At 36.2% G+C, this 27,640-nt stretch overlaps 2 protein-coding genes across 2 annotated transcripts in view; both read right to left on the reverse strand.

The window, feature by feature from the left end:
* Window positions 1-27,640, reverse strand: part of LOC126418931 (calcium uptake protein 1 homolog, mitochondrial) — a 538,349-nt gene that overhangs the window by 457,340 nt on the left and 53,369 nt on the right. The gene's annotated exons all lie outside the window — the stretch shown is intronic.
* Window positions 1,220-27,218, reverse strand: LOC126418932 (ankyrin repeat and SOCS box protein 14-like). Its single transcript, XM_050085967.1, has 8 exons — window positions 27,148-27,218; window positions 16,702-16,974; window positions 10,263-10,388; window positions 7,869-8,064; window positions 6,767-7,010; window positions 5,090-5,328; window positions 4,335-4,544; window positions 1,220-2,632 (listed from the first exon to the last, which is right to left on the reverse strand). Exons 2-8 carry the CDS (start codon window positions 16,953-16,955, stop codon window positions 2,525-2,527), a joined length of 1,377 nt encoding a protein of 458 aa, XP_049941924.1. The 5' UTR covers window positions 16,956-16,974; window positions 27,148-27,218; the 3' UTR covers window positions 1,220-2,524.

Genomic DNA, 27,640 nt, shown 5'->3' on the forward strand with positions numbered 1-27,640 from the left:
AAGGTTTCTGGTTATGAGACTTATAAAACATATTCTTATGAGGAATTAAATCAGAGGCACCTACTTAGTAGCATGACTTTCAGTCCAATAACACTAGTGGTGCATCATGTCTTGATTTCCACAAGATGTCCATATCAACGAAGAGATATTCTGATCTATAGGCACCCCAGCAATATCAAACTTCGCATATTGCTCAATGACATCCCACATTTGCTCAATGGGACTGATACCAGATGATTTGGAAGGGAAGATTGAGATTGGAAGTGGGTCATACAGAGCACCTTCTTATGTTTGGAGTGGTTCTCAAACCATCCTGCTGTAAAAATGCTCAATGACAAGCATTGAAAGAAAATTTAACTTGCTCATTCTCTTTTGGACGCCAGGAAAACACATTGTCACATAAAATGTGAATGTATATGAATCTTTAAGATGTGAGAAAGCAGATAATATGATCATATGATGGGACAATTAGTTGCTTCTCACAAAACACTGGAATTTCTGGTTGTTTGGATGTGAAGAGTGGAGTTCAGTTTGGAAGTTTTCTCTCACAACACCAACACTGGAAGTAGAATGCAAATAGGTTAGAAGAAGATCCCCACCCACCTCTTTGGCATACTTTGAACAGAATAACCATAGGAAGAGATAGCATGGCCAGTAATAAAAAAAGAAAAATTAATTGTGTGACCTGTCAGTCCTTGTTCTCTGATGTGAACCATATTTTGTATGACTCAGTATGTCTTCTGTAAAACTGCAATTACTTTGATTGTGGTATCCATAAAGCATTATGAGAGAAGTATTGTAACAGATAATGTTCCTGACCTTTCTGCCTGTTCACTTGTTTTGCAGATCAATTCCAGTCCTGCCCCCCCCCCCCCCACTCCCCTTCTCCCCAGTCACCACAGATATGGGTTAACCAAGTTTCCTCCATTGTCCTAAAATAAAGCACTCATGCGATCCCACCCATGAAATTTTTTACAAGGTGCAAAAACTTCAAGCTCGATGATGAACTGTGGAATTGTTGCCAAGTAAGACAAATACACAGAGAACTGTGAGTCTGCCATAATTTCACAATTAAATACATTAATTTTTTCTGTAGTTGTTAGACAAATTTGTCAATGTTGTCTTGTGCATTGGTATTCTTAGATGCTGCTGAAATTCTGTTAGGGAGTGCAGGAGTAGGGAATCTGGAACTGACTTTCTTTTGAAAAAAGACAAAATGTTTCATCATAATAAATTTATTTTAAGCTTTAGATAAAAAGTTGTAATACTTCAGAAATACTGCATGTTGTTTGAACAATGTGACACAAAGAGATTACTTAATGAGCCTAGTGGCTGATATATTTTGCATCATATCTCAACACCATAGCAAAGGTATAAAAATATACAATTCTAAAACCTACAAAAATAATCACAATAATCAACAATTACTTCAGTCATTTTTCAGTATCTACCTCCATATGCAGAGATAACCAACAGACTGGTATACATATAAATCTCCAGAAATGTGCAGATACAATTGTTTAATCAACAGCTGGAGACATCTTTTCAAATAATTGTAAACTCATAAGCATCTGCTCATAATGAATGATATTTGAAAAGTATAACAAGAAACTGATAATTCTTTTCTTAAGAGCACACTTGTGGCACTGTAAACATGTGTAGAATGTGTTTTAATCAAAGATGTAGAAATAATTTTAAGTCACACAAATACCAATAACCACCAACATAACAACAAATAATTTCTCTTTCTTCATAAACATGCAGTTATCACAACGCACATATTGAAAATGTTTTCTGTCTAAATTGCATGCAATTCCTTACAAGATGAAACTTATATTATGTGATCAACCTCACATGATGCATTCAGGATAGGCACAAGCACAGTTCAATTGATGTGTTTATTTTCTGTCTCATTGTTTTTTTTTCTATGCTCTATAAATGTTCTGTGGTGCCCCATTTACATAATTTAAAGAAAGAAGAAGATTAAAGCAAATGGATAATGGTGAAGAGGAAGAAATGAGAGACAGATGATTAAAAAGAAGTTAAAGAGAGATTTATGGTAGAAAAGAATTCAAGTGAAAGGACAATTTCGTATTTAACTTCCAGTATGTGCTCACATCAGAAACTGTTAAGCAAATTAAATGTTTATTTATAATGAAATAAATTTGGGCACCACTCACTTATAAGTGCTCTGAGCCTTATCAATCCTAGTGCCAGGCCTAAAGGCATTACATGCTTTCTCATGGTAATTCATATTACATTTGCAGATTGCATTATTGTTGCTTGACGTTGAAAACTATTCTGAACTAAGGAAGCTTTTGCCTTATTGTGGTTCACACATCTATAGTGATAAACAGTAAAAAATGTTTTTTCTTTAAGAAACACTATATAGAATCTACAAATTTTCATGGATATAAAACAATCAGCTACTAAAGTACAAATACAGTAGAAAAAACATATTTTGATCACAGGCTGAGTAGCTTGAATGTACATCCTGGAGGCCACCTGAGTTGCATTTGTGGTATTAAGGCCACTCATACAACAGGTAGCCGACAAGCACACTTGGCAGTGGAAGTTGCGGTACAACCTCTGGCAGCCTTTTCCCCAGCCACCTCCTTAGAAACAGTCGTGCCTGCAACCAAAATCATTTCATAATATGAGATTCATTCAGGATTGTATAAAAAATTAGAATTCATTATCTCTTTGTGTGCCAGGTTAATTACTATTTGTTTGGTGCACTGGCCAAACTGGACATGAATTTTTGGCATTTTCCACACAAATTTACATTACGGCCAAAATGATTCACCAAACAGCTTAAGTATCATCAAAACTATAGAAACAAAATTAATATCAGTCTGATTTAATTACATTTACATCTCAATCCTTTCCCAGTCGATTTGTATACAATGAATGTCAATTTTAACACAAAATGTGAATGTAACAAACAGACTGCAAGTGGAGTTGTGACATGTCTGAATTTTATTAAAGGAAAACTGATATACTTTTAACAAATACAGAGAACACTACAGCTGTATATATGATAGAAAATGGACGAAGATGGGGACCACTAGATGACAGATTCCATATCATACATAGGGTATGTTTCCAGTAAAATAAGTACACTTATGAGGAAACATTTTGAAACAATCCTTTATCCTCCAACTAAAACACTGGTGCTTGCTGATTCAGTGAGAATGGCTTTTCACAATGTGACACAGAAATTTACAGGATTTCACATGGCTTTGTCAAGTCTTATGTAGGGTGAACCAAATGCACAGTTCAGGGGTGTGTTATGAATCTACAGCATACTCACCTCTTTCAAACCAGGAAATCCACTATTGTGGAACATTGTTATTTCCACAAGTCATTTAATGGAGAATAACAAACAGAAAATTGTGGGCCATATATCCAACTTTTGAGACTTGATCATCAGGGAATCATGGAAAATATGACTTTTGAAAAATCACATCAATTGGAATGGCGGTCTCCAGCTGGCTACTGCATAATATCTTCTCATGAGGACACTCACTTCCCTAGTAATCTGCATTTTTTTATACTGGTTCAGCAAATAAGGTTGATCCATTTGCTATCATAAAAATTAGTGTTAGTACAGCTCATCCATATGAGAATACTGAGCAACAGCATTGGAGCATTGTGAGAATAAGTAAAAACTACACCTCAGGCTACAATGAAGGGGCTTTTGCCTGTGTTTAACATCATAAGGAGTGACATTCATTGAGCAGAATGCTTGGCAAGCAATTGTAGAGAATGACTGTACGAGTCATTTCAGAGAATTTGACACTGAGATGATTTGTCTGCCAATGACAAGAGGGCTGGTGCATGAAATGATTAAGTTACATTAAATGGCTAATGAGATAGCTCTGTTAAGGGCAGTGGTATATATTATTCACAGAAGATTGATTATACAGGAAAAAATAACAGTAATAATAAATAGTTGTTACCAACTGGCAATGTTGTGTAAGACCTTTACCACATATGGCACTTGGAGCAAGTCACCAACATACACTAGAGAAACATGTGTTCAGATAATTTCTGTGGCTCAGCAACTTGTGAGTGCAACATGCATGGTACCAATAGAAAATTGAATATATGATCTCAACGTACTTTTACGAGGTTACACCTGCCAATATTGGAAATGTTTAAAATGATTCACAGTAAGAGTATTTCACAATAACACAATATAAGCAGTATTCAGCACACTTCTAAATTAAGCAGAACTTGTGGTTATCTCAATTACTAAGGCATATTAATTTTAATTTTTTTCCCAACAATTTTCTGTACAAGGTACAATAACGTTGCTTTTGTTTACTGACCTGACTAAGAAGTGGGAGTGGACTCCTGGCCAAGCTGATGAGAAATTCTTTTTGTTCCTCTGTAAGGGCTGCTGATCGCTTTATCATACATGGATCAAAGCTCTCTGCTGCTGATGCTAGTTGAAAGAACAGTCCTGGAGGTGATTTGGACAGGTTGTGTAGAGAGTTCAGTATTCCATGGGGGTCTCGAAACTGTGTCTTCATCACAACCTGCATTGTGAACAGAAGAATACTGATCATGATCCTTTCCTCAAGTAATCACAAAAAATATTTAATACTTTGATGTTAGTTAGTTATGATTATGTACCAGAAGTAACAGGGGGAGTTTGCATATAAAAAAAAAGGTTTGGGAGGAAATTAAAGGTGACAGAAAGTAATCTCTGGAAGGATAAAATAAATTAAAAATAACAAATAAAATAAGAAATGAGGTTGGAAGGCATCAAGGGGAATTGAAATGGAGGAAGACAATTGATAAGGAGTAGTTTGATGCCTGAAAGAGGACAGAGGCAAAGGAGAACTGGGGCTAGAGAAGATTCAGGCCAAGGGGATTTTGTGGTCTTGGAGATTGCAACAGAAATATTTTTTATCGGTGCAGTTCACAGCTGCTGAAGTTGAGAGAAGCATCCTGACAGCTTGAGTCATGGAAGAACTGTTGAAATCAACCATCTTGGGAAGGATAAATCTTCATTAGCAGGGCAGTATTACCATACAAAGAAACATATCATATTAATAATCAAATATATTTTAATACAAACCTTAGCCCCATATCTGAGCAGTAGTGCAACTATCTCAGGAGACACATGCTCTGACGAAGCAACATATTCAGACAGCACAGGCCTTAAACTTGACCCACCATCACTTTCAACCAACAAATTAGGATCTGCACCTGCTGTCAACAACAGACGCAAAAGCTCTTCTCGGTGTGGTATGTTTTCCGCACATGCAACATGCAGAGGGGAACCAATTATGGGAGAACTGGCATTCACCTCTGCTCCTGTAACAATATGACAATACTGCATTCAGAATGTTATTCAATGGAAAAAATGCCACCTATCAAAGAACAGTAAGAAATAGGAAGAGGTGCAAGTATTTTGATTGTGTTTATCATGTAGATAAAGATTTATTTTACAGTATTCATGTTTAGCAACTGAATATTTATTGTTTTAAAGCACATATATTTTACCATGTTACGTTAGGCATTATCAGTGTTCTACAAAAAGAATAAAAGGTATAGTTGTTTAACTACACACCAACATATTTTTGTTGAGTTGCGTAGTGTTTTTTGTCAGTACACTTAGGGCGTCTTCCTATTTATACTGTTGAATGTGTAATGTTTCTTGTCAGCACATTTAGGTTAGCTTACTATTTACACTATTTACAAAACATAACAGTGTGTTTTAGCATTTTATTTTATGTCTACTAATATTTTTGTTCATGTACTGTCTCTTGTATAAGCACTACATGATGTTCATTGAGTGCTTACAAAAGAGTGAATGTGCACATCAAAAGAACAGAAGACAGAGAATTAACTGCTAAACCACAATCCTATAATAGTAAATAATGTAAATAGTAGGAGAACATAAATATACCACCAGGAAAAATACAGTGATAAGTCACAAGAAAATATACCTCATAAAAAAACATGTCATCACTTTTGTTTATTTTTACAGGTCCTGATGATACCTGACAGAAATAGATGAAGCATATTTGGTTGTTGAACTGAGGCCAGAACAGGCTGAAAGGCCTAATCTGCAAAAGGCAGAAGAGGAGGAGGAGGAGGAGAAGAAGAAGAAGAAGAAGAAGAAGAAGAAGAAGAATATAAACATTGTAGCAGGAACTAAGGAAGAATGTCTGTAAATATAAACAACACTAGTATTTTAATAGTACCAATATATTTTAGTCTTCTGAGAGAACATTAATTGGAATCAGACCCTTATCAAATAAATATATGTCATTATAGTCATTTATGGGTCATACACACATTCTTTATTAATTCACACAGTATGGGATGCTTTAGTAATACGTTAAAACTAAGATGTAATCCAAATTATTACTGTATATCACAAAAGACATAAGAGAGACAGGATTTCCGCAACCATTTAAAGTGATACAAAAAATATCCTTTTCAAAGAAGATTAATGGAAAATATGAAAGTAAAAAAAACAGAGAGGAGCCTCAAGGAAGCAGAATAAAAAATTGAAAATACTGAATTAACAGAATATACAACTTCTATAATGAAACTGGATAGGAAAATACACGATAAAGTGAAATTTCTGGAGGAAGTTGGCATACCAGTTATTTCTGAATTACTAAACCTTCTATGTTTATATTATTCATTCTAATACTCATAAATACCAAAGACCCATTTCTGAATATTATTTATTAAAAAATTCAAATTAGAGGATTTGTACATAGTCCAGCAAAATAATTACCTGCTTCAAGGAGAATTCGGACAAGCTCTGGATCACCTCTTAGAATGGCCAGATCCAAAGGAGTTGGCTTCTGGTACTCTGGAGGAAATGATGCTCGAGCTCCTTGTTTCAGTAGAAGATTTACTGTAGCCACATTTCCTGAGAGCACAGCATAGTGGAGAACTGTACGATAATCATGTCGTTCATCCGTCATTGCATTTACATTAGCTCCAAATGACAGGAGTAACAATACAGACTCCATTCCCTAGAAGCAAGAGTGAATGCTGCTCCTGAGTGACAGTCTCTCATTTCTTTGTTAGTGAAGTTTAGAGCCTAAAATGTGTGAAACTCTGGATTTACCCAAGGTCAATATTTTAAATGAAGAATATTAATTTGAGAAGCTTGCAAACAAAACTTAGCTCCCTCCAATGATCTTAGAGTTAATGAGACATTAAAATCCAACACTCTTTTATTCCTTCAAACAAAAAATAAAATCTCAAATCTTTAACTTATAGTTGAATTCCAGGTTATTCTTTGAAGTAACACTCTAAAAATCTATAACATATTTATTACGCAGAAGTGAGTGATAAGCATATGGTATTTACAGCTAGCTGATTTTGAAATTTAGTTTTGATTAAACAGCCATGCTACAAAATAAAATTATGTGATATTCTGTTTCAAGAGTCACTTTCAGATTAAGAATGCTAAAAACTCCGGTGTCTCACCAGCAACACATTTTTCTTATTAGCTGACCATATGGCATCTTTGAATTCTTCATAACAGTGTAGGAAATAATGTTTCTAGTAAAATAAGACTACTATTATAATTCAAACATAATTTTTCTCAAGCTCATCTATTTTTTTGGATAGACTATATAAGATCATAAATCCTGGACAGCCACAAAACATGTGAACCAGTATGTAATTTTATCAAAGTAGGTTCTTCTGTTTTCCTTAGGTAATCATGCATCAGACCACTTTCAATTGCTACATTCCTTCCTCACAGATAATTCTAGTAGTGCTTCCAGAAACTTCAATAAGCACTACAAAACACGGTCTATGTTTATGATTCCAGCACAGATGTATTGATGTTAAAGTGATAACACAATATAATACACACCAACCTGTGGCAAACGAGCAGCTTTCATAAGTGGAGTTAGGCCAGCACGATCTCGTGAGTCTGGATTAGCACCAAAAGACAATAGAAGCTGCATAAATTCAACATCAAGTGGTGATACGAGATTTATCTCAGAACCAAAGAAGTAACGCTTGTTGGGATCAGCTCCATGTTCTAGCAAAATCCGTGCCACATCTGCATGTCTGTAATGTCATTACAATGAAAATCTGGAAATCAGTCAGGTTATGCATTATATGTACTGAAAACACAAAAAACACTGTGCATGCTTATTTTGGGGAAAGATTATTGAATACAATTAGATTGTGTGTAATACATCAAAACAACTATAAAATATTAAAGCTTATCAAAAAATAAATTAAACTGGTGCTAAACAGCTTACAATGATTATCATATTTTTGACTTTGTTTATAGCATTTTTGTACATAAAAATGAAGTTCTCTATAATTGGTATCTGATACATGCACACAAATGAGTGTAAAAGCAAATGTGGCAGCCAAGTGGGGAAAAAGTAAGCTGCTTCTTTCACAATTGTTGATAAATACAGTTGGCAACGAAGAATAGTTATGTTTTTGTAAAAACAGTCCTTTACAGCTGTGGCAATGAAGTAACATGTTGCCCTTCCATAATTAAAGAATTTTATGATTTAAAATAGCATGTTTTCCAATAGTTTAATTGATTTGTTTACCTAACTGTATCACATGAAAGTGCTCACTATAAAAATATAAGTTTTTGGGGTCTGAATTAAGAATATGACCCTCTCGGTTGTTCTCTGTTCATTTCTTAAAATGTCAGTCAGCATAATGACCAATTTCAGAGGTGCCACATAGGGGTACTTCAACTGATTGCTGGGTCTCTTGACAATGGTGCTGGCAAGAAAGAGTGCTTACATTGGGCTAATTAACTGCAGAACAAAACCCCTTTGACTGAAAGGCCTGACATTATCAGAGTACAGGTTTTGTTTCAAATGGCTTATGAATGCACCATCTTGCAAGGATTCATCTGCCCTTGCAGATGCTAACTTCTTCATCAGATCATCAATAAACTTGAACATAACTGTCTTTTCTCACATATACAATCTTTCTGAAAAAAATCACATTACTTGAAATAACATGTAGTGCGTAAAACTAACTGCAACTTAGTTTCAATCACAACAGGAACCTTGGGATGAATAATTAACACAGGATCATTCATACGATTCACTTTTATATCCACAATGAAGGAATTTTCATCTGGGGAGGGATGAAAATGTGCTCACCAGCTGTCTCATGTCACAGGGAATGCTACATCAATGTGGAATGTGCAGCTCCCTTAATTTTGATGTGTCCTGAAAGCATTTGACACACTTTAATAATTTAAGAGATATCCCTCAGATTTTTCCATACTATTAGTCATAAGGTTCTCTAACTTCCATTCAAAACTGAAGTAGCCATTTATACGAATGATTTAAGAGGAGCCTTCGAAATGAACATTTGAGATCTTTCTATTGCTTCAGATGTTCATGATGATTATTCATGAGAACTTCTTTTTTACAAGTTGTGCAAAGATTTTTCTGTGCTCAGGAGCCAAAAGGCGCTTAGCAAATGCAGCAAACTATTGATGTTGCATAACTAAATACTCTGACAGAAATTAGTCTCAATTTTGCTGCCACAAACTTGATGGCATACTTCTGGGTGTTCAGCAGATTTTCTTTCCATTTTATAAGTATGCACAATGTTTTGACAACCAACCCAGTCATCTTCTTAAGGTGCTGTGAGTTGTGCTGTTATATGCACTTGCTATCTGATTACAACCAGATTGTGAACTACTGTTGCTCTCACACCACTATTTATAACTGATTGTGAGTTCAACTCCCTAGTCTGATTGGAGTCAAAGCAATGCATACACATAGTGGCACAAATTGCAACACCTGAAGAATATGGCTGGATTGGTCCTTGAAATATAGTGCATAATATGGAAACAACAGCTCAGCTGAGCAACCAGAAGTACACCATTAATCAGTAACACTGGGAAAACATAAGAGATCATGGCACAACTTTTATTTGAAAATTAATTATGTAAATGTTTTGGAATATATACAACCATAAAAACAGAAATATTTGTGGCCAAATAGATAATTTTTTCAAATTACAAAGTAATTATTGAAAAAAAAAATATGAAAGGTAACGATAATAAAAAATGGGATATTCAATTTTGAACTTGTAAGTAGCTATAATTAATTACAAACTGAAACTAAACAAAATATTGGGAGAAAGGTGAGGGATTATTGGCTATATTGTGACTATTTTAATATGGATATACTTTCATATATTCTCACAATATTACAAAATACAATACAGTACTTAGTTGAAGACTAATTTAGGTCATATAATATTAGTTCTACCTGTTACGGATGGCAAGACGCAGAGGCTCATCGCAGAGAGTGGTGCGTGGGAAAGGATCATCAGTAGGCTCACGGTAGTCGACGCGAGCTCCTTGCTGCAGCAGTAATGATACCAGTTCTGTGTATCTATTGGACACAAATGTGAGGTAAGTGTACAGCTAGCTAGTGGTACAAGAAACATCAAAATTCCATTGTCAATATAATTCCCACAGTGACAATTTTGTTCTATATAAAAGTGTTAACATGCAGGTTTTTTAACAAGTATACAGAAAAATGTGAAACTTGTCCTTCAGGTATACTCATTACTAAATGACTGCATGCAGATGCTACTTTTTTAGTTTACTGTATGTCTTATGATGATTCTGATCAGTCTGTCAGATCTTTGGAAATTATGGCACTTTTCCTATCTTGCCTTTAGTTCCCAACAATGACATTAATGATAATGTAAAATAAAAATTCCTAATTTTAAATTATTTAACAAACAATTAAACAATTTTTGGCTGCTCTTTCTTCAGTGTTACACATTTATGTAAGTTGTATTGTCAATATAGTATTTCATTTGCGTTTATGAAGGAGAGAAGAAGTATAATTGGTCTGTCAGCGAAAGAATGTGTTTATTATGTAAACAGTACACTTCTTTGTTGAAAGTCTCCTTCTTGGTCCATTCACATCATCAAACATTTTTCCAGCAAGTAAATTCCACCCTTGCATTTTGATTCTTGATGGTGTGCAAATACCCATGTACAGTAGCCATATCCTTCTCATTGTGATAACATTTTTAGACACAATTTTCTTTATATGTAATAGTAGTGTCCCAGACAGATGTTTCAACTTTTGATAATTCAGATTATTTAGTTTTTCCCACTGTCAAAACTTCTTTTTGGTTGAGATCAAGGTCTTAGTGAAAAATTTAAATTATTTTTTTTAAATTAACTTATTAAATTTTTGCAACCCAGGCTTCTTCTCAAATATTTTTCATTCAATTGGTCCAGAAAACTTTTGTGGCATTGACTAGCTATAGTTTTATCCTTCACACAGCATTCATTCAGGAGAACCCTTTTTGCATCTCAAAAAGCATTGGTTAACCTCTCGGGCACATGAAATTGACTTCATCTCGTTTTGCACACAGCTCAGGGGGTTCCATCCACTACTTCAATTTATGTTTCATTTCTGGTATAAATTAATACCACAGTAATAAAATTTGTGTAGAAATTCAGTTGGAATGCTGAAAAATCCACTTATGTATTTAGTTTTGACCAGCATTCAACAAATATGACACCTTGTGCAAAACTATCTAATGGTTAACTCTCCAGGTAAAAAGTGTCACAGTCTTTCATCCAATATGCCTGTGGCATCATCTATTTGCACATTAATTTGCTCATTATCCGATACTGTACCTTGCACTTCCTTTGCATTTTCATATATGGTTGCTGTTTTGGGATGTCCCCAACATGAATCAACTTCTCAGTAAATTTGTCTCTGATTTCAGTTGCTCATATACAAACCATTGAAAATGAATGAGCAAACTGTTTATAAGCCTTCTCCAATGTTTAATGAACTTACATTAGAAAAAAATTATTTATGATATTCCAGTTTGTTCATTTAAATGGAACACACAAAACACAGTTGCTTTAAAAACAGCCCTATACCTAAAACTACAGGACATGTAACACGCTTTAGCAGGTTGTTTAATACATGTATATCCTAGAATGTGGCTTCTTTATGTTCTAACATTAAACACTTAGTCTTTCTAAGAAGTTATTTTTATCCTAATATACACTCACGCTTTTAATTATTTTTTGAGACAAAAGAAATGTTGATAAGACCACAGAACAGCCACGAATACATGTATAGCGAAACAACTGTCAAAATACCACATTTTTTGCGATGTCTCTGCAGGATGTTCCACAAATAACACCACATACAATTCTTAAAACATTCTTTTGTATTCAGATATACTCTGTACAATCACATTATGTGACCACCTGTCAAAAGTCTGAATAACCAACCTTTGTAGCACATACCACTGTGAGATGTTCAGGAAGAGAGCCACTGAGGTTCTGGAAGATACTGACAGGGATGTGGAACCAAGCTGACTTTAGTGCCATGGCCAGTTGTGCTAAGTTTCTGAGTTGAGGATCCATGGTATGTACAGCTTAATTGAGGTGGTACCACAGATTCTCAATTAGGTTTAAGTATAGGGTGTCTGGTAGCCAGTGGAGTACAGTAAACTCATTTTTATGCTCTTTGAACCACGTATGTACACTGTGGGCTGTGCGACACGTTGTATCGTCCTGTTGGTAGATGCCATCACACCGAGGAAAAAAACCTGCATATAGGGGTGGACACAGACCCCAAGGATAGATGCATACTTCCTTTGATCCATTGTGCCTTCCAGGATGATGAGATCACTCCAGATCATATCACTCCCTCCTCCGGCCTGGACCCTTCCACCGACTGTTGCAGGATGTTTGCTTTCAGATGTTTCACACCATACATGCCTCTGACCATCTGCCTGATAAACCATGAAACATGATTCATCTGAAAAGGTTACCTGTTGCCTCTTACTGGATGTCCAGTTGCAATAGCGGCATACACAGTCCAGCCTTTGTCACTGATAAATAGCACTCAACATGGGTGCATGAACTAGGCAGCTGCTGCAGAGGCCCATACACAGCAACATTTGCTGAATGGCCACTAAGGAAACACTGTTGGTAGCCTCTAGGTTCATCTTGGTAGGGAGTTGCTCAACAGTTGAATGTCTGTTCGCCCATACACGTCTGCAGCCATCATTCATGCCTGTCATTTATGGCTCATGTTGCAGCACAGTTGCCTCAGTATGTTTTGAATAGTGCCATTTTGCCATGCACAGTATATGGCTGTACACGAACAGTTTACAAACACAGTTGTTTTGGAAATTCTTCCAGCCTTGCCCCAAATGCCTATGATCGAGACCTCTTGTACATCAGATAAATTGTGCTGTGACACATTGCAAGAATGGCACTGTTTTCTGAAGCCCCCTGACATGCATTGTATAACCTACACTGCTAGTACCGTCACCAGACATCTGTGCGTGGTTATTGCATGTTGACGTCAAACATAGTGTGGTGCTCACATTAATGTGACTAAACCGTTTATTGTCCCTGAATGCCTGCTTTCCTCTAGAAATGATTCTGCAACCCTAAACCATTCATCAAAGATAAAAAATGGACAAATAGGGGAACTCAGTACAAATTTAAATCAAGTTAGATTTCCTAAAAAAGGATCCTATTAATTTTTTCTCTAGGACTAATAGTATCCATGTTTCAGGGGATATAAAATTACATATTATTAAAAATAATGTTTTGATGGTATAAAATTAATGATTACTGTTAAATGAAGTGAGTTAAGAACAAATATTGAATGTGTGTATCACATCTAAGTGCAATAGAATCATATTAAGGACGTCTAACAGGTTAGAGGGAGGTAGGGGTGAAGGGTAGAAGTGTAAGTGACTTTCCTTATTTATAGTTCTGCAAACTGAAGAGCAAGAAGGTGATTCCCCACTCCACCTACCCCACTAAGTCACAAGAGCCAACTATAGGGTGTTTCACACAGTTGTATTGACTATTTGCAGAACACCTTACAAATCACTGATGACACAATGTGGAAACATGCCCAGGTCACATTTACTTTCTGCACTGTGCACTGAGTTACTAATAATACTAATGCAAAAAACAAACAATGGAAAATCCAGAATGGAATGTAACAATACCAGAGAAGGAAAGTTGCTGCTCACCATATAATGGAGATGCTGAGTCGCGATAGGCACAATAAAAAGATTCACACAATTAAAGCTTTCCACCATTAAAGCCTTTGTCAGCAGTAAACACACATACACACATGCATACACTCACATAAATGCAACTTGCACACACATCAGCAGTCTCAGAGAGCTGAGACCACACATTACCCCTAGAGAAAACATTACCCCTAGAGAAAAAATCAATAGAATTTTTTTTGGTAGGAAGTTTCATGTAGTTAAATTCTATGTCAGAGAAAAATTTATCTAGAAGCTGCTTTTCAGTTATTCAAGAAAGACATAAGGAAGTGACCTTTAAAAGCCACACCACCCAAAGCCCGTCCAAATGTTCACACATCACAGGTGGGGACTTCTAGTATGTTGTTCATGGCACTCCCCTATCACTGTAGAAAAATTTGTGATGACATGAATTTTTTTCCCCTAATTTTTCTTCATTGATTGGACAACCCATTTATAATGGAAACATGGTGAATAAATTGATTTCTTCTCTTTTAGCTCGTATATGTCTGTAATACTGTATGCAGCAAATGTATCCAAATTAAGATTAAACAATAAATCTGTGGTTATGATCTATCTTCAGAGGCAAAAACTGAAGACTATCGGTTTTTTGTAGTTCATTGCTCAAATAGGTAGACGTTTTTCTGCATTTAGCCCTATTTTATCATTATATTTATGATTATTTACAACTAATTAACATATGAATAGATGATGTCCTGCATATATATCCTCTGAACTAGTGTTATACACTGATAAGCAAAAACATTATGGCCACTGCCCACCATGAGGTTGGATGCTGCCTGGCGACATTGCAGGTGCATGACATGGTAACAAAATTGTATAAGTGGAGCAGACACAGTTGGGTAACCATCCTAACAAAGATATACACTGGAAATTGGGAAATACATTGGGATAAGTGACTTAAAGAAAGGGCAGATTATTATCATGCAGATCCTCCAAATGAGTATCTTAAAAACAGCAGAGCTCATCAAATGCGCTAATGTTGTGAGCATCTACGGAATGAGATAGGACAGTGCAACTAGCACTAGCCACTAAATGGTTAGACTTCAGGTACTCTTCACAGAATGGGTTCAGAGACTTGTCTGCTCCTTAAAATAGGATGGATGATCTGTGGCATCTCTGCTGGTGCACACACAAGTGTTTCAGAACACACTATTTATTGTACATTGTTGAACATGGAGCTCCGCAGTAGATCACCCCTACATATTCACATATTGACTCAATGACATAAATTATGATTGCAGGGGACATGGAACCATAGGGATTTGCCCATTGATCAATGGAAATATGTTGGCTCTTCAGGTAATCACATTTTTGCTACACCTGGTCAATGGTCACCTCCACAAATACCAAAATTGAGCTGAACAGCAACTCAAAACTTGCAGGGTGCCATGGATGCAGGCTGATGGGAGGAGTATTATGCTACGGGAGACATTCTCCTGCACATGCATTTGACCTGTTTTAAAAACTGAAGACATGCTGACAGCTGTGAACCACATGCGCCGCTTCACACTTGATGTCTTTCCCAATAGCAATTTCATCTTTCAGAGGTATACCGGGTGATCAAAAAGTCAGTATAAATTTGAAAACTTAATAAACTACGGAATAATGTAGATAGAGAAGTAAAAATTGACACACATGCTTGGAATGACATGGGATTTTATTAGAACCACCCCATATTGCTAGACGCATGAAAGATCTCTTGCGTGCGTCGTTTGGTGATGATCGTGTGCTCAGCCGCCATTTTCGTCATGCTTGGCCTCCCAGGTCCCCAGACCTCAGTCCGTGTGATTATTGGCTTTGAGGTTACCTGAAGTCGCAAGTGTATCGCGATTGACCGACATCTCTAGGGATGCTGAAAGACAACATCCGATGCCAATGCCCCACCATAACTCTGGACATGCTTTACAGTGCTGTTCACAATATTATTCCTCGACTACAGCTGCTGTTGAGGAATGATGGTGGACATATTGAGCATTTCCTGTGAAGAACATCATCTTTGCTTTGTCTTACTTTGTTATGCTAATTATTGCTATTCTGATCAGATGAAGCGCCATCTGTTGGACACTTTTTGAACGTTTGTATTTTTTTTGGTTCTAATAAAACCCCATGTCATTCCAAGCATGTTTGTCAATTTTTACTCCTGTATCTACATTATTCTGTGATTTATTCAGTTTTCAAATTTATACTGACTTTTGATCACCGAGTAAGTAACTGTCCATGTCTCTGAGCTATTTCTGAGTCACAGTGGCTTGAGGAGCATTGTAGTGAACTTGATGTCTCACCGACAAAATTCGCCTAATGTATATCCTACGGAACCCATTTGGGTCACTGTCGGGTGCCACCACCACATATGCAAATCAACAGCTCATTATTTATGCAAATTACACAACCTGTGCATGGATATTGAATGTCTCATACCTCCACAAACCTACCAACAAACCATTGGATCCGTGATATGTAGAATCAGTGATATATTTCATTCCAAAGATGGACAAACAAGCTATTATGCAAGTGGCCATAATGTTTTGGCTCATCAGTTTAACATTTACAGCGTATGGTATAGACTAAAAGAATTTATTATTATGCTGATAATAATGGATGTTTCCCTATACTAACCCATGCTCAGCAGCTAAATGCAGAGCTGAATAACCACATTCATCCCGGGCGTTGACATCTCCACCTCGCACCAGTAACAGAGTAGCAGCTCCAGAATACCTTTGCCACACTGCATAGTGCAGTGGTCGCAGACCCTGGGCAGTAACTGGCTCATTTGCCTTGGCTCCTCCAGCTAGCAACAGTCGAATTTCATCCAGAGGTTCCATCCGCACGATGCTGTCTGCCAGCTCGCGCTGAAGGCATTCTGTCCTCATTGCTGCAAATGCTCACTACCTGCTTGGTGAAGCAACTGAATTACTCATGATGCTAGAGGCAACTGTGAATATACACTAAAAACTATTTAAAATAAGTTTTCCAGCAAACAGGAACTAAAAGAAAATCAAACTGAATACGAATCTGTAAGAAAATGAAGGTACCTCTATAAGGAATATACACATCTATCAACCTTGAGTTATTAGCACCTTATGTTTTCATTTAATTTCACTCAGCTCATTTCACTTTCATATTTCAGTTCTGGGATATGGACTTTGCTTCTGTCTTCCTTTATATTTAATGCCCTAATTTTAGCTCCCGTTGACGTACTGTGTCACATTAAATCAAAGGTTAAATAGATTTCCATTTTTTCCTTTAAATGTCTAAGTCTTTCCATTACATTAACATTTACAGATGCAAAGATTCAAAATTGATCTCTCAAGATGAAATGTATAATTATTTCAGACAGAGGGAGCAAAAGTTTGAAAGATTTTCGGGGAGAGTAAGAATAAGAAATGGATTAAATGTTTGAATTTTATAAACCTCTTTCATCATCAACTAAAATAAAGATATCTAGGTTAATTCACGAGGGCTGAAAAATAAATCCACTCACTCCTGCCTATAATTTCTGTGCACAAGGCTAGATCCCAGGAAATGAAGAAAGGCTTTCATGGTAATACCAATTGAGTCAACCAAATACTCAACTATATAGGTACTGTGAGACTACAGGGAGTAAATGACTGCATTTTGCCTTGAATATTAAAGATATATATATATATAGCTTACAGAACAGTCCATGGGTGTACCAATGGTCCACTGATGAATTGACCTCCTGGGGGTGCACGGCCAACTTGAATCCCCTTTCCCTTTGAGACATTCTGTACATTGTCCGTGCCCAAGAGCATGTGTCGCCAGTTGTAGAGGCAACTGCGACAATGTCTGTGGTCCAGTTGCTGTGGTGTGGGTACACTCTGTCTGCCTTTGCTACTAGAATATTGTGTTTGCTGAGTGTCTTCCTAATAAGACATAATGCTGGTTCCCAAACCTTAATAAGATTATACCAGTAGTGCCAGTCGATAATATGCACCAGTCCCTGGTGCATATTTTAGTAGTGGACTGCATAAAGAACAACTCAAGGGAGGAAGGGATATAAGTTGGCAGTGCACCTTGAGGAAGTCAGTTTGTCAGCACTCCTGAAGATGGCGGAATGTCTGATCACCAAAATATTGTGCCTTTTGAACACTAAGGGATGGCAGTACATCTGTGGACTGTTCAGTCAACAAATATGCTGACAGAAACTGAAGAATCACAGGCATAACAGACTATTCAAAATGTAAGAACTGGAATCAGTTCTGTGAGTGGCTTACAGTACAACACCTGGGTTTGATTAGATTAATATGTAAATTTTGAACATTTTCTAAAGTGTAGAATAGTAGTACATTTTTGACTCAGCTATTTATAGTTTTTAAACAACAGTAAAAGAAGAGATAACCACTCACCATATAGATGAGTGGCAGGCAGGCACATAAACAAGGCAAAAGTTGTAGCTAAGATTTTAGATAACATACTTAAAAAAATGGTTCTCTCATTATTCTCTCTCTTCCTCCAGTTTATCTTGCTGTCCCATGTCCCCCAAACCATGGCTCCTATTTCTTTGTGTACTACTTGTGATTTCCTCTGCCTGTATAAGAGTAAGAACACTTTTCATTCCTGTTCCCTTGCTGCCCTTTTCTTCCTAGCCCTTTCCCTTCTTCGAGTCCATCTGCCAGAATTCATTACCTAGTCAGTCTGCAGTGGCAGCTGTGTGTTTCTATTAGTCATTTAACTGTTATCTTGTTGAGATTATGGAGCACAAAAGCCTCAAATCACTCCTACAGCAGACTGCACACCTGAAAACCTGACCCTGCCGACAGCAGCAGTACTGTAAACCTTCCTGCACAAGTAAATCCATGGGAGAATGTTCTTCAACTTCAATGAGGCCTCTAAGGCTACTTAGATGCACAACATGTGGTTCACAAATACACCTTTTCCTTCTAATGTTAACCCTTCAGGGTTGAATTGCAGTTTCATTATTAAGCTCATTATATTATATTTGAACACTTCTTGCAGTAGAATCTTCTTCCATAAAGAAACATACTAAACATCACTTTCTTCACTATTAAAGTCAAAAAATTTCAATCATAGCACAGAGTCATGTCAAATACTATTTATTTATATGCAATTTTCTTTTCTTCCAGCCATAATATGCCGACTAAAATGTTGAAAGAATCATCAGAAAAGGCAGGTTTTATTGCTTCACCAGAAGTCATGATTTATATAGTTTTTAATTCTTAAACTTAGCTTGATTTAGTTGAACCTTCAGTGAATGGGACACCATTTCAAATCTTATATGTTCAAAGAAGGTTTTGGATACTATTTTTGTAACAAATTACCTCAGCTATCATTTCTAAAGGATTTAAATGTGCGATACACATGGGGACTAGAAATTATGAAGTATTTATGGTAATTGACATTTGGAGCTGAATGGTCTCAAGTACCATACTTTTACAAGGTATCTTAGAATTTTTTTTCCAATATTATTGTACTTTATAATGTATGGGAAACAGATGTGCTGTAAGATGATTGATGCTGTTCATTGTGAAGAGACAAGGCTAATATCCAATGCTTACTGAACCAGTAGATCCATCTAGGCTGATGAATTGCCAGTTTCAGCCATGTGGTGGCTACTCTGAGAGTTCTGTTTTGACAGCATAATCCATCATCATCAGGAGTAGCTCTCAAATACATATCACATATAATACAGCATGTATCAAAAAGAATCACCCAATTTTTAAAAAATCATATGTTATTTGAGATATGTGTGTGAACAACATATTGTTGCAAAGAGCAAACTTAAGAGTTTTACATGGTTCCATCTAGGTAGCAGTAGTGCAGGAATTTTTAAATCAGGATTATTGAATGATGAATCAGTTGCACCGGGCCAAATGATTCAGCTGTACATTACAGCCTCCAAGGTCACTGGTCCTGACTGTATGTGATTATATCTTGTGGGTGTTCATAAATGACTCTGTTCATGTGCATCCATTACCAACAACAGTGAATGAATTGAGACCTCACATAACAAAAGCTGTGGAAACTGTAAATCAAGACATGCTCACTGCAGTGTGGGAACAATTTGAATACCGCATTTACATATGCCGTGCATCACAAGTGGGGCATGTTGAACATCTATGAAAAGATATGAATTTTTTTTTAAATTTCCCATTCATCAAAAAACAAAATTCATTGTATAAGTTTATTAGTTTCAGAAAAATAAACGTGCCAAATCAGATGATTCTTTTTGATACTCCCTGTATAACTAGTTGGACTCAGAGCTCCATAATGCATTCCTTATACAGATCTGAGATATCACTCACATAGATTTCGAAAGTGACAAAACACTGTAAACAATTATCAACTCTCCTTCGGAACAGGTCTTGGAAGGCCGAACAGTACCAACCAGCAACCGTGCCATCCTCAGCCAACAGGTGTCACTGGATGTGGACAGAGAGGGGCATGTGGTCAGCATACCGCTCTCCTGGCTGTTGTCAGGTTTCATGACTAGAGCTGCTATTCATCAGTCAAGTAAATCCTAAATTTGTCAGTCAAGTAGCTCTTCAATTGGCCTTGCAAGATCTGAATGCATACTGCTTGCAACAGTGCTTGGCAGACTCGGACAGTGGCCCATCCAAGTGCTAGGCAAGCCTGACAGTGCTTTGTTTTGGTGATCTGATGGGAACCGATGTTACCATTGTGGCAAAGCCATTGGCCAAACACTGCAAACAGTAAGTTATATTTCCAAAGGTGTTTATAAACCTATTTTAATTGTGTTTTAAATATCCTGGTACACCAGTTCTTAACCATGACACATCATAATTGGTCCAAAAAGGGGAACATCCAGGACTACTCTGTTACTTTCCCCAAGCTACTCTCCCAAACATTGTGTTTCTCATAAGTTTATGTGTGACATAGAATTTTATGCTACCCAAAATGAATTTGATTGATCTGAACATTGTCACAGGGAGAAATTTCTCCTCCAATAGGAGCCTCTCAGTCTGCTCTAGAAAACCAAGGAAAAATTTTCACAATACTTACCTAAACAAATAAAATTGAAAAAGGAAGTGTATTTATGTTGGTATCAGTACCTCGACCCTCTCTGAAATGTATTTAGCAAAATCTCTAAATCAATGGAAAAGAAAATGTAGAAGAAACCTGCTTTACACTGCAATTTGTGGATGATGAAGCTATGATTGCCAATGAAAAAGATGATATAAAATATATGGTACAAAAAATTCAGGAAGATGTAAATGATGGATTTTACAACTTAATGCGAAGAAAATAAAATATCTTGCAATAGTGGCAGAACTGTCTAGAATCCAACTCATTACAGAGTAAATTACAGCTTCTAGTAGTTATCCATATTTAGAAATAAGTAAAGATGATCAAGAAATTATGAAATGAATAACTCAGGCTAGAAGACTGATCATTTGTTTAAATGGAATCCTTGGGAGTAGCGAAATAACAAAGAAATGGAAATACATTACCTATGAAATTCTAATTAAAAGTTCCTTGTCATATGAGGCAGAGTCATGAAGAGGTACAAAGGATGAGGAGAGAAAGTTGAAGTTCACCAAAATAGATGTGTTCAGATGACCACTGGGAATATCCAGACAACACAAAATACATAACAAATAGGATCCATTATGAATGGATGTAGAAAGGCTATTAAAACCTGACATGGAATGGAAACAGTTAATGTGGTACCATCATGCCCAAAGGATAGATGAATCCATGTTACCTAAGAAAACTAACCTGTGGATAACACCAAACTGCAGAAAATGTGGAAGGCTTAGAAAAACTTGGAAAGAAGGAGTTGTAGAAGCATTGAGATCAAGAGATTTATTAGAAAATAAAAGCAATGATAGAGATTCCTGTAAAGTGGGCAACAGACAATGCTACAGGTATTCTAAACCTGATGTAATGAAAATCAGGATATATAGATTATTGGAGCAGTAATGTTGCTGATACAGTAGCCAAGGGCACTTGGAGGGACTGCAGTTGCAAGCAACACTTGTCTCCTTGCATATCAAACCATTTGCTAGTGGAATGAAAAGTGGTTCTCCATAACAGAGAAAATGTGATAGACCACCAATTGACCACAGCCACATCCTTCCAATTACATAAAAGAAAGGGAGACCATGATTTGGCTCTGAGTACAGCATTTTCCTATGACACACAACTACATCTTTGGATGACAGGATCAACTGCTAAACACTGCATTCTCTGCTACATTAAGTTTACACTCACTGTGATTTAGTGGTTGACAACAGGACAGCTATAGATTTCCAAAGGACTTTCTACCATTTTAACTGATGAAAACGTATATCTTGTAAATTTTTAAAAGTATTTTGTTGAATCTTGATTTTTGTAAATTAGCACAGAGAAAATTTCAACTTGTAGTAATAATTTGACATTTTATCCAATTATTATCCAGCCACACATTAATGTGATGCCAGTTTATTTCTGTTATCTTAATAGTTTTCTTTCTGTTACTATGTATTCAACTTGCACATAGTTCTAAAAGAGTTAATATTTGTGTTTGATCACATACAAATGTTTGTAATATTTTAAGAGATGTTTTTTAATAATTGATTTTAAATTTCAGTATTCTCACATAGGTGATTCAAGAACAGTTTCAGAAGATAGTTGTTATGAGCTATCTGGTAGTCATCTTCAAAATAAATCACCAAACCCAACTTAAGCTTCTAATCAGGCTGTTACTAAATGGTTTAGATAAAAAGAGTAATACCTACCCCACCCTTATAAACATGAAAACACACACACATACACATACACACACACATGCACACAAACTCCTGCATTAAGTGAACCATATCAAGAAGGATGAGGTTCGGGCATATGAAATGAGTTAAAAGAAAAATTATCTTCCTAAGTAAGTTCCTTTTACTATCAACCGTAGTTTTGAACTCCCACTAAAGAAAGTTTAACATTGTTGCCAGGTAATACAATCAATTGAAGTGATATAAAATTATTTTATGCTAAGCTGTTCAGGAAAATTAGTTCTACTTTTCACTTCAGAGTACTTCCTGCAACACTTTAACCTACATGCAGAATGTGTTTTGCTTGCTCATTCCTCCTGTATTCCACAGTTTAGTATATGATAATTATATTACCACATAAAGTATGGTTCACGATATTACATGGAGTTATTAATTGGTGTGCAGAAATCTTTTACATAAGTTTATATGTTCTAAAAAATATGTGTTAGTTAATATAGTACTCTGGAAATGGTGAGTGGATCACAACAGCAACGAGTGCAGCAGAAGATGGTAAATCATAATTACAAGAAAACCTGTCGCTTTTCTAAATGTAGAAAGAATGATTATGTTGTATTAGAAAGTCATTTACAGAGTGCTACCAAGAAAAATATTTAGAAAAATACTACCAGTAAATGATCAAAAACAAGAAGAGGGCTTGTTTTCTTAGAAATGTGTAGGAATCATAGATATTTCTAATTCATACAAATTTTCTGACTGTGCCAATAACAAGTGATATGTTACACATCTTCAGCAACACACTTATGAACACTCAAAGAAAACTGCTCAAAGTGAGTGTAGTTATAACATCCGTAACACATTAGCGAAAGTAATCAAACTTCAATGTATGCATATTTTATTATTTATTTATATGTGGACTGTTTATTTTATTATTTCTGTGCACCTCCTCCATGTATGTAAAAATATTTAAAATTGTGTCATGAAAAGTGGAAAGGTACAGTTAACAAAAGCACTTACTTTTATAATTTGAAAACGATTCATTCATACTAAAAGTGAGTAGCAGTTATACAGAGAATAATGACCCTACTGTCTGTAATAATTGTATATTGAATGACAGTCGGCTCACTGACATGTGATTTTACTTGATTTTATCTGCAAATAGCCACCTATTTCGTATTTATGGGATTTCATGCATTTGGAAATATTACTGCTATTTGGTTGTCACAATAGATTTTTTCCTGAATTTGTGTACTTTATAATTTCCACTACAACGTTTTTAAAAAGCTGGTGAAACATATCAGGATATACAATTGCATTGAAGTTTAATGGAGTAAAATGTTTTCTGCAAGGTACAAAACTCACAATTTAAAAATATTTCAATATATGTCTAGACTATTTCATTAACAAATTTATGCATTGTAATAACATGCCTAAGAATGGATCTCTACTGACTTAGTTAATGAGCTCTGTGTATGTATTTCTGCGGGTTTTTGTGCGAGGAAGTGGCCTACACAATGAGCTTGGCAGTGTTAATGACATTGTTCTTAAAATAAGTGTCTGTTGTGTTGGTACATTTGCTGCTGCCCACCTGTCTGTGGTCTCATCGGCCAGCTGGAAAGCATCCATGGCATAGCTGAGAAGTGCCATCAGCAGTTCAAAACGCCATCAGTGCAACTTCCTGATGAAATACTACTTAAAAGTAATTGCAGCATGCAAGTATCTTCACATCATGCCCTCCCTCTTCTCCCTGAGTTGCATTCAAAACTAGTAATTTTCTCAACATTATAAATAATCCAATGAAAATCCAAGTCATGCCTTCTCCTTTCTCAAATTCTGATGTTTTGTACATAACTTCTCAAACACCAAGTGACATTATCCACCCACTAAACTGTTCCCAGTATATCTGTATGAGCAGAAAAATTAGAAATCAAAAAGCCTCCTTTCCTAGATGCATTGCAGAATTAATTGGAGATTTTTCAGTCTGATAATGATGTGTCTGAAATGCAGATGCCTGCTGAAATTGTTGCTATTCCAGTTACATACAACACATTCTATGGATTCCAGCACAAAATCGCATACCATGAAACTCTTTGATCCATAAAAACAACTTGAAAAAACTGTTTTCTGTATTTTGTTTCCATGTGTTATGTTCATTGTCTAATTCCTGATGAAGAATGTTCAGGGATTTGGAAAGAGTAAAAAACAAGTCTCTCATTGTTGAAATTTTTGTAGAGTTTGCAGCCTGATGAACTGTTTAAAGTACTGTTGCAATGAATGTATTTACTACTGTCCTCCTCAATTTTGTTACTGTCCTAAAACAGAATACTTATCACAGCAAAGTTTCCTCAGTCAGTGGTCATTAATCAATTGATTCTTGTTATAAGGGAAATATGGATGACTGAATGTATTTTATGGAGACAGGTCCGCTTGATAGAGAATGTTTTTTGCATGTTAACATTTTATGAATTTTACAGATGAGGGGCAATACTAAGAAAAGGAAGTGTATTGGTGATGACCTCACAGTACTATCTACTGCAGTTATTTAATCAGAGCCCGCATCTCGTGGTCGTGCGGTAGCGTTCTCGCTTCCCACGCCCGGGTTCCCGGGTTCGATTCCCGGCGGGGTCAGGGATTTTCTCTGCCTCGTGATGGCTGGGTGTTGTGTGCTGTCCTTAGGTTAGTTAGGTTTAAGTAGTTCTAAGTTCTAGGGGACTTATGACCACAGCAGTTGAGTCCCATAGTGCTCAGAGCCATTTGAACCATTTAATCAGAAAATATGAGACTCATGGGACTTTGACATGTAGGAGTCTAACCAACCTTCAGAATATAAGTCCAATATGTAACCACAGCTCTGGGTATTATTGTTCAGCACCATTTATATATAAGCTTTTATGATGTCAGTGGCAGCTAGGTTTACTGATGGAAGTACTTTTGCATTTCTCCTTTAGTTGATAGTGTTCTTCACTTACATATTGTTAGTTCAGTGAAACCTGTTTCTTTTACAATACTTCAAAAGAGAAATGGAGATCATTCACCTAGGAAAATTTGTGAGACAGGAAAGAGCCTTGTGAAGTAATTTCATCTATTACAAAAGCTACAATGGCTAATAATGCTATACAGATTTAATGAAGTACATGTAATACCTCAACAATCAAGATAATATAGAAATAAACATTGGCTAAATATGATATCTGGCCACTTTGGTTCAGTTCATTTGTCTGGCAACTGTCAAAGAAAACTTGAGTGCCATGTGCTTGGAGGCTATTTCTGTGCCATCTCAAGACATTAGGGAAGCTCCACAAATAACTACCAAGGTCATGCTCTTGGGGAAGCCCTGCCACTGAACAGTGAGAGGACAAAGAACTGATGCATTGCCTCTCACAGCCAAGCACTGCTGATTTATTTTTTATGTTTTTGTTACACAACTTACTTATTTTCAGGTTCATGAATATCTCATTTCCAATTTACTAGCCATTTTTATAGTTCAGACTTGTTCAGACTGTCATTTTACATTTTTTTTATTTGTGACATTTCCATCAGGTCTATTAAAAACAAATCTTGCTGTCCAGAGTATGTGAATTGTATCACAAAACGTCAGGTCCATGGTTCAGCATTGATTCCCAGTTAGAAAAACCTAATGGTTTCATATTTTTTTGTTCTGATATATTAAAGAACTACCAACAGTGATACTTTTATTTCATTTCACTTCAAGTATGATGCTTAACTCCTTGAACGAAGAAACAGACCTGAAATACATAAATGTATAAATGGTTCATGACAGTCCCCCACCCCCTACCTTTTTGAAAAGGCTGTGACTCTCAAATGATATCTGTAATGATCATGCAAGCATATATAACTAATATGTCTCTGAAAGATATTTTAGAGTAAACAGTGTGTATTGAAATTTGTCTATGTATGTGCAGACACAAGTGCAAGTCCAAAATAGTTGTACAGGTGTGTTATGTAGCCTGTGTACATGATGGTCCATAATAGGATTATATGTCATCTTTTTATGCTTGTGCAAAAATGGTTTTTAAATGACCCTCCTGATCCATACACCTCTAAGAACAAAGTGTAGTGTGCATATGCCAAGAGTACACAACATGTCAGCATGTGTTTTACTGCCTTTAAGATGCATTCCAGTTGTCTTCACATATCACTTTTCTTCTGTATTTCACTACAACAACATAAAAATAGTCTTCCACTTCTGAATCACTTCCCCAAAACACAAAAAAGAACTATGATGTTGTGTGAAATAACAGCAGTCTTCTAGCTTTGATTATAACTTAGTATTGAGAAATACAGCTTCCACAGTATCCAAAAACCAACACACACTTCAGCTGTCACATCAACTTACCCAGCAATTAGCTACAGACAGGAGTAAGACAGACAGTTCACTGCAAGAGCTCAGACAACGCAACTGGCAGCTGCGCATCTGGTCCAGGTATTTATAGAGCAGGCACACGCAGACGCAGCCAACATGACATGGACTTCCCTCTTCCCCTCCATCTCTCCTCCTCTTGAAGACAGCTTCCCAGTATCCACATGTGCAATCGTGCGCGTGTGCAAACACTCACACACACACACACACACACACACAAAATCATACACAAAAATCAGCATGCCTTAATACTTGTGAGCTTACCTAACAGCATGGCAACATAATGCATATATATTGTTGTAGCACTGTGTTTATTAAAATAATTGTTGATGAACAAATATTTTCATTGTTGTATTACATTTAATGAGAGATGGATCATTTTCCTTCAAATACAAATGCTTTGCACACCTTTAATCATCTTTATATGCAACTGGTGTTGTTAAAGTCAGAAAAAAAACCAAGGCAAATG

The sequence above is a fragment of the Schistocerca serialis genome, chromosome 9, assembly GCF_023864345.2.
Source record: "Schistocerca serialis cubense isolate TAMUIC-IGC-003099 chromosome 9, iqSchSeri2.2, whole genome shotgun sequence".
In the NCBI taxonomy this organism is placed as follows: domain Eukaryota; kingdom Metazoa; phylum Arthropoda; class Insecta; order Orthoptera; family Acrididae; genus Schistocerca; species Schistocerca serialis.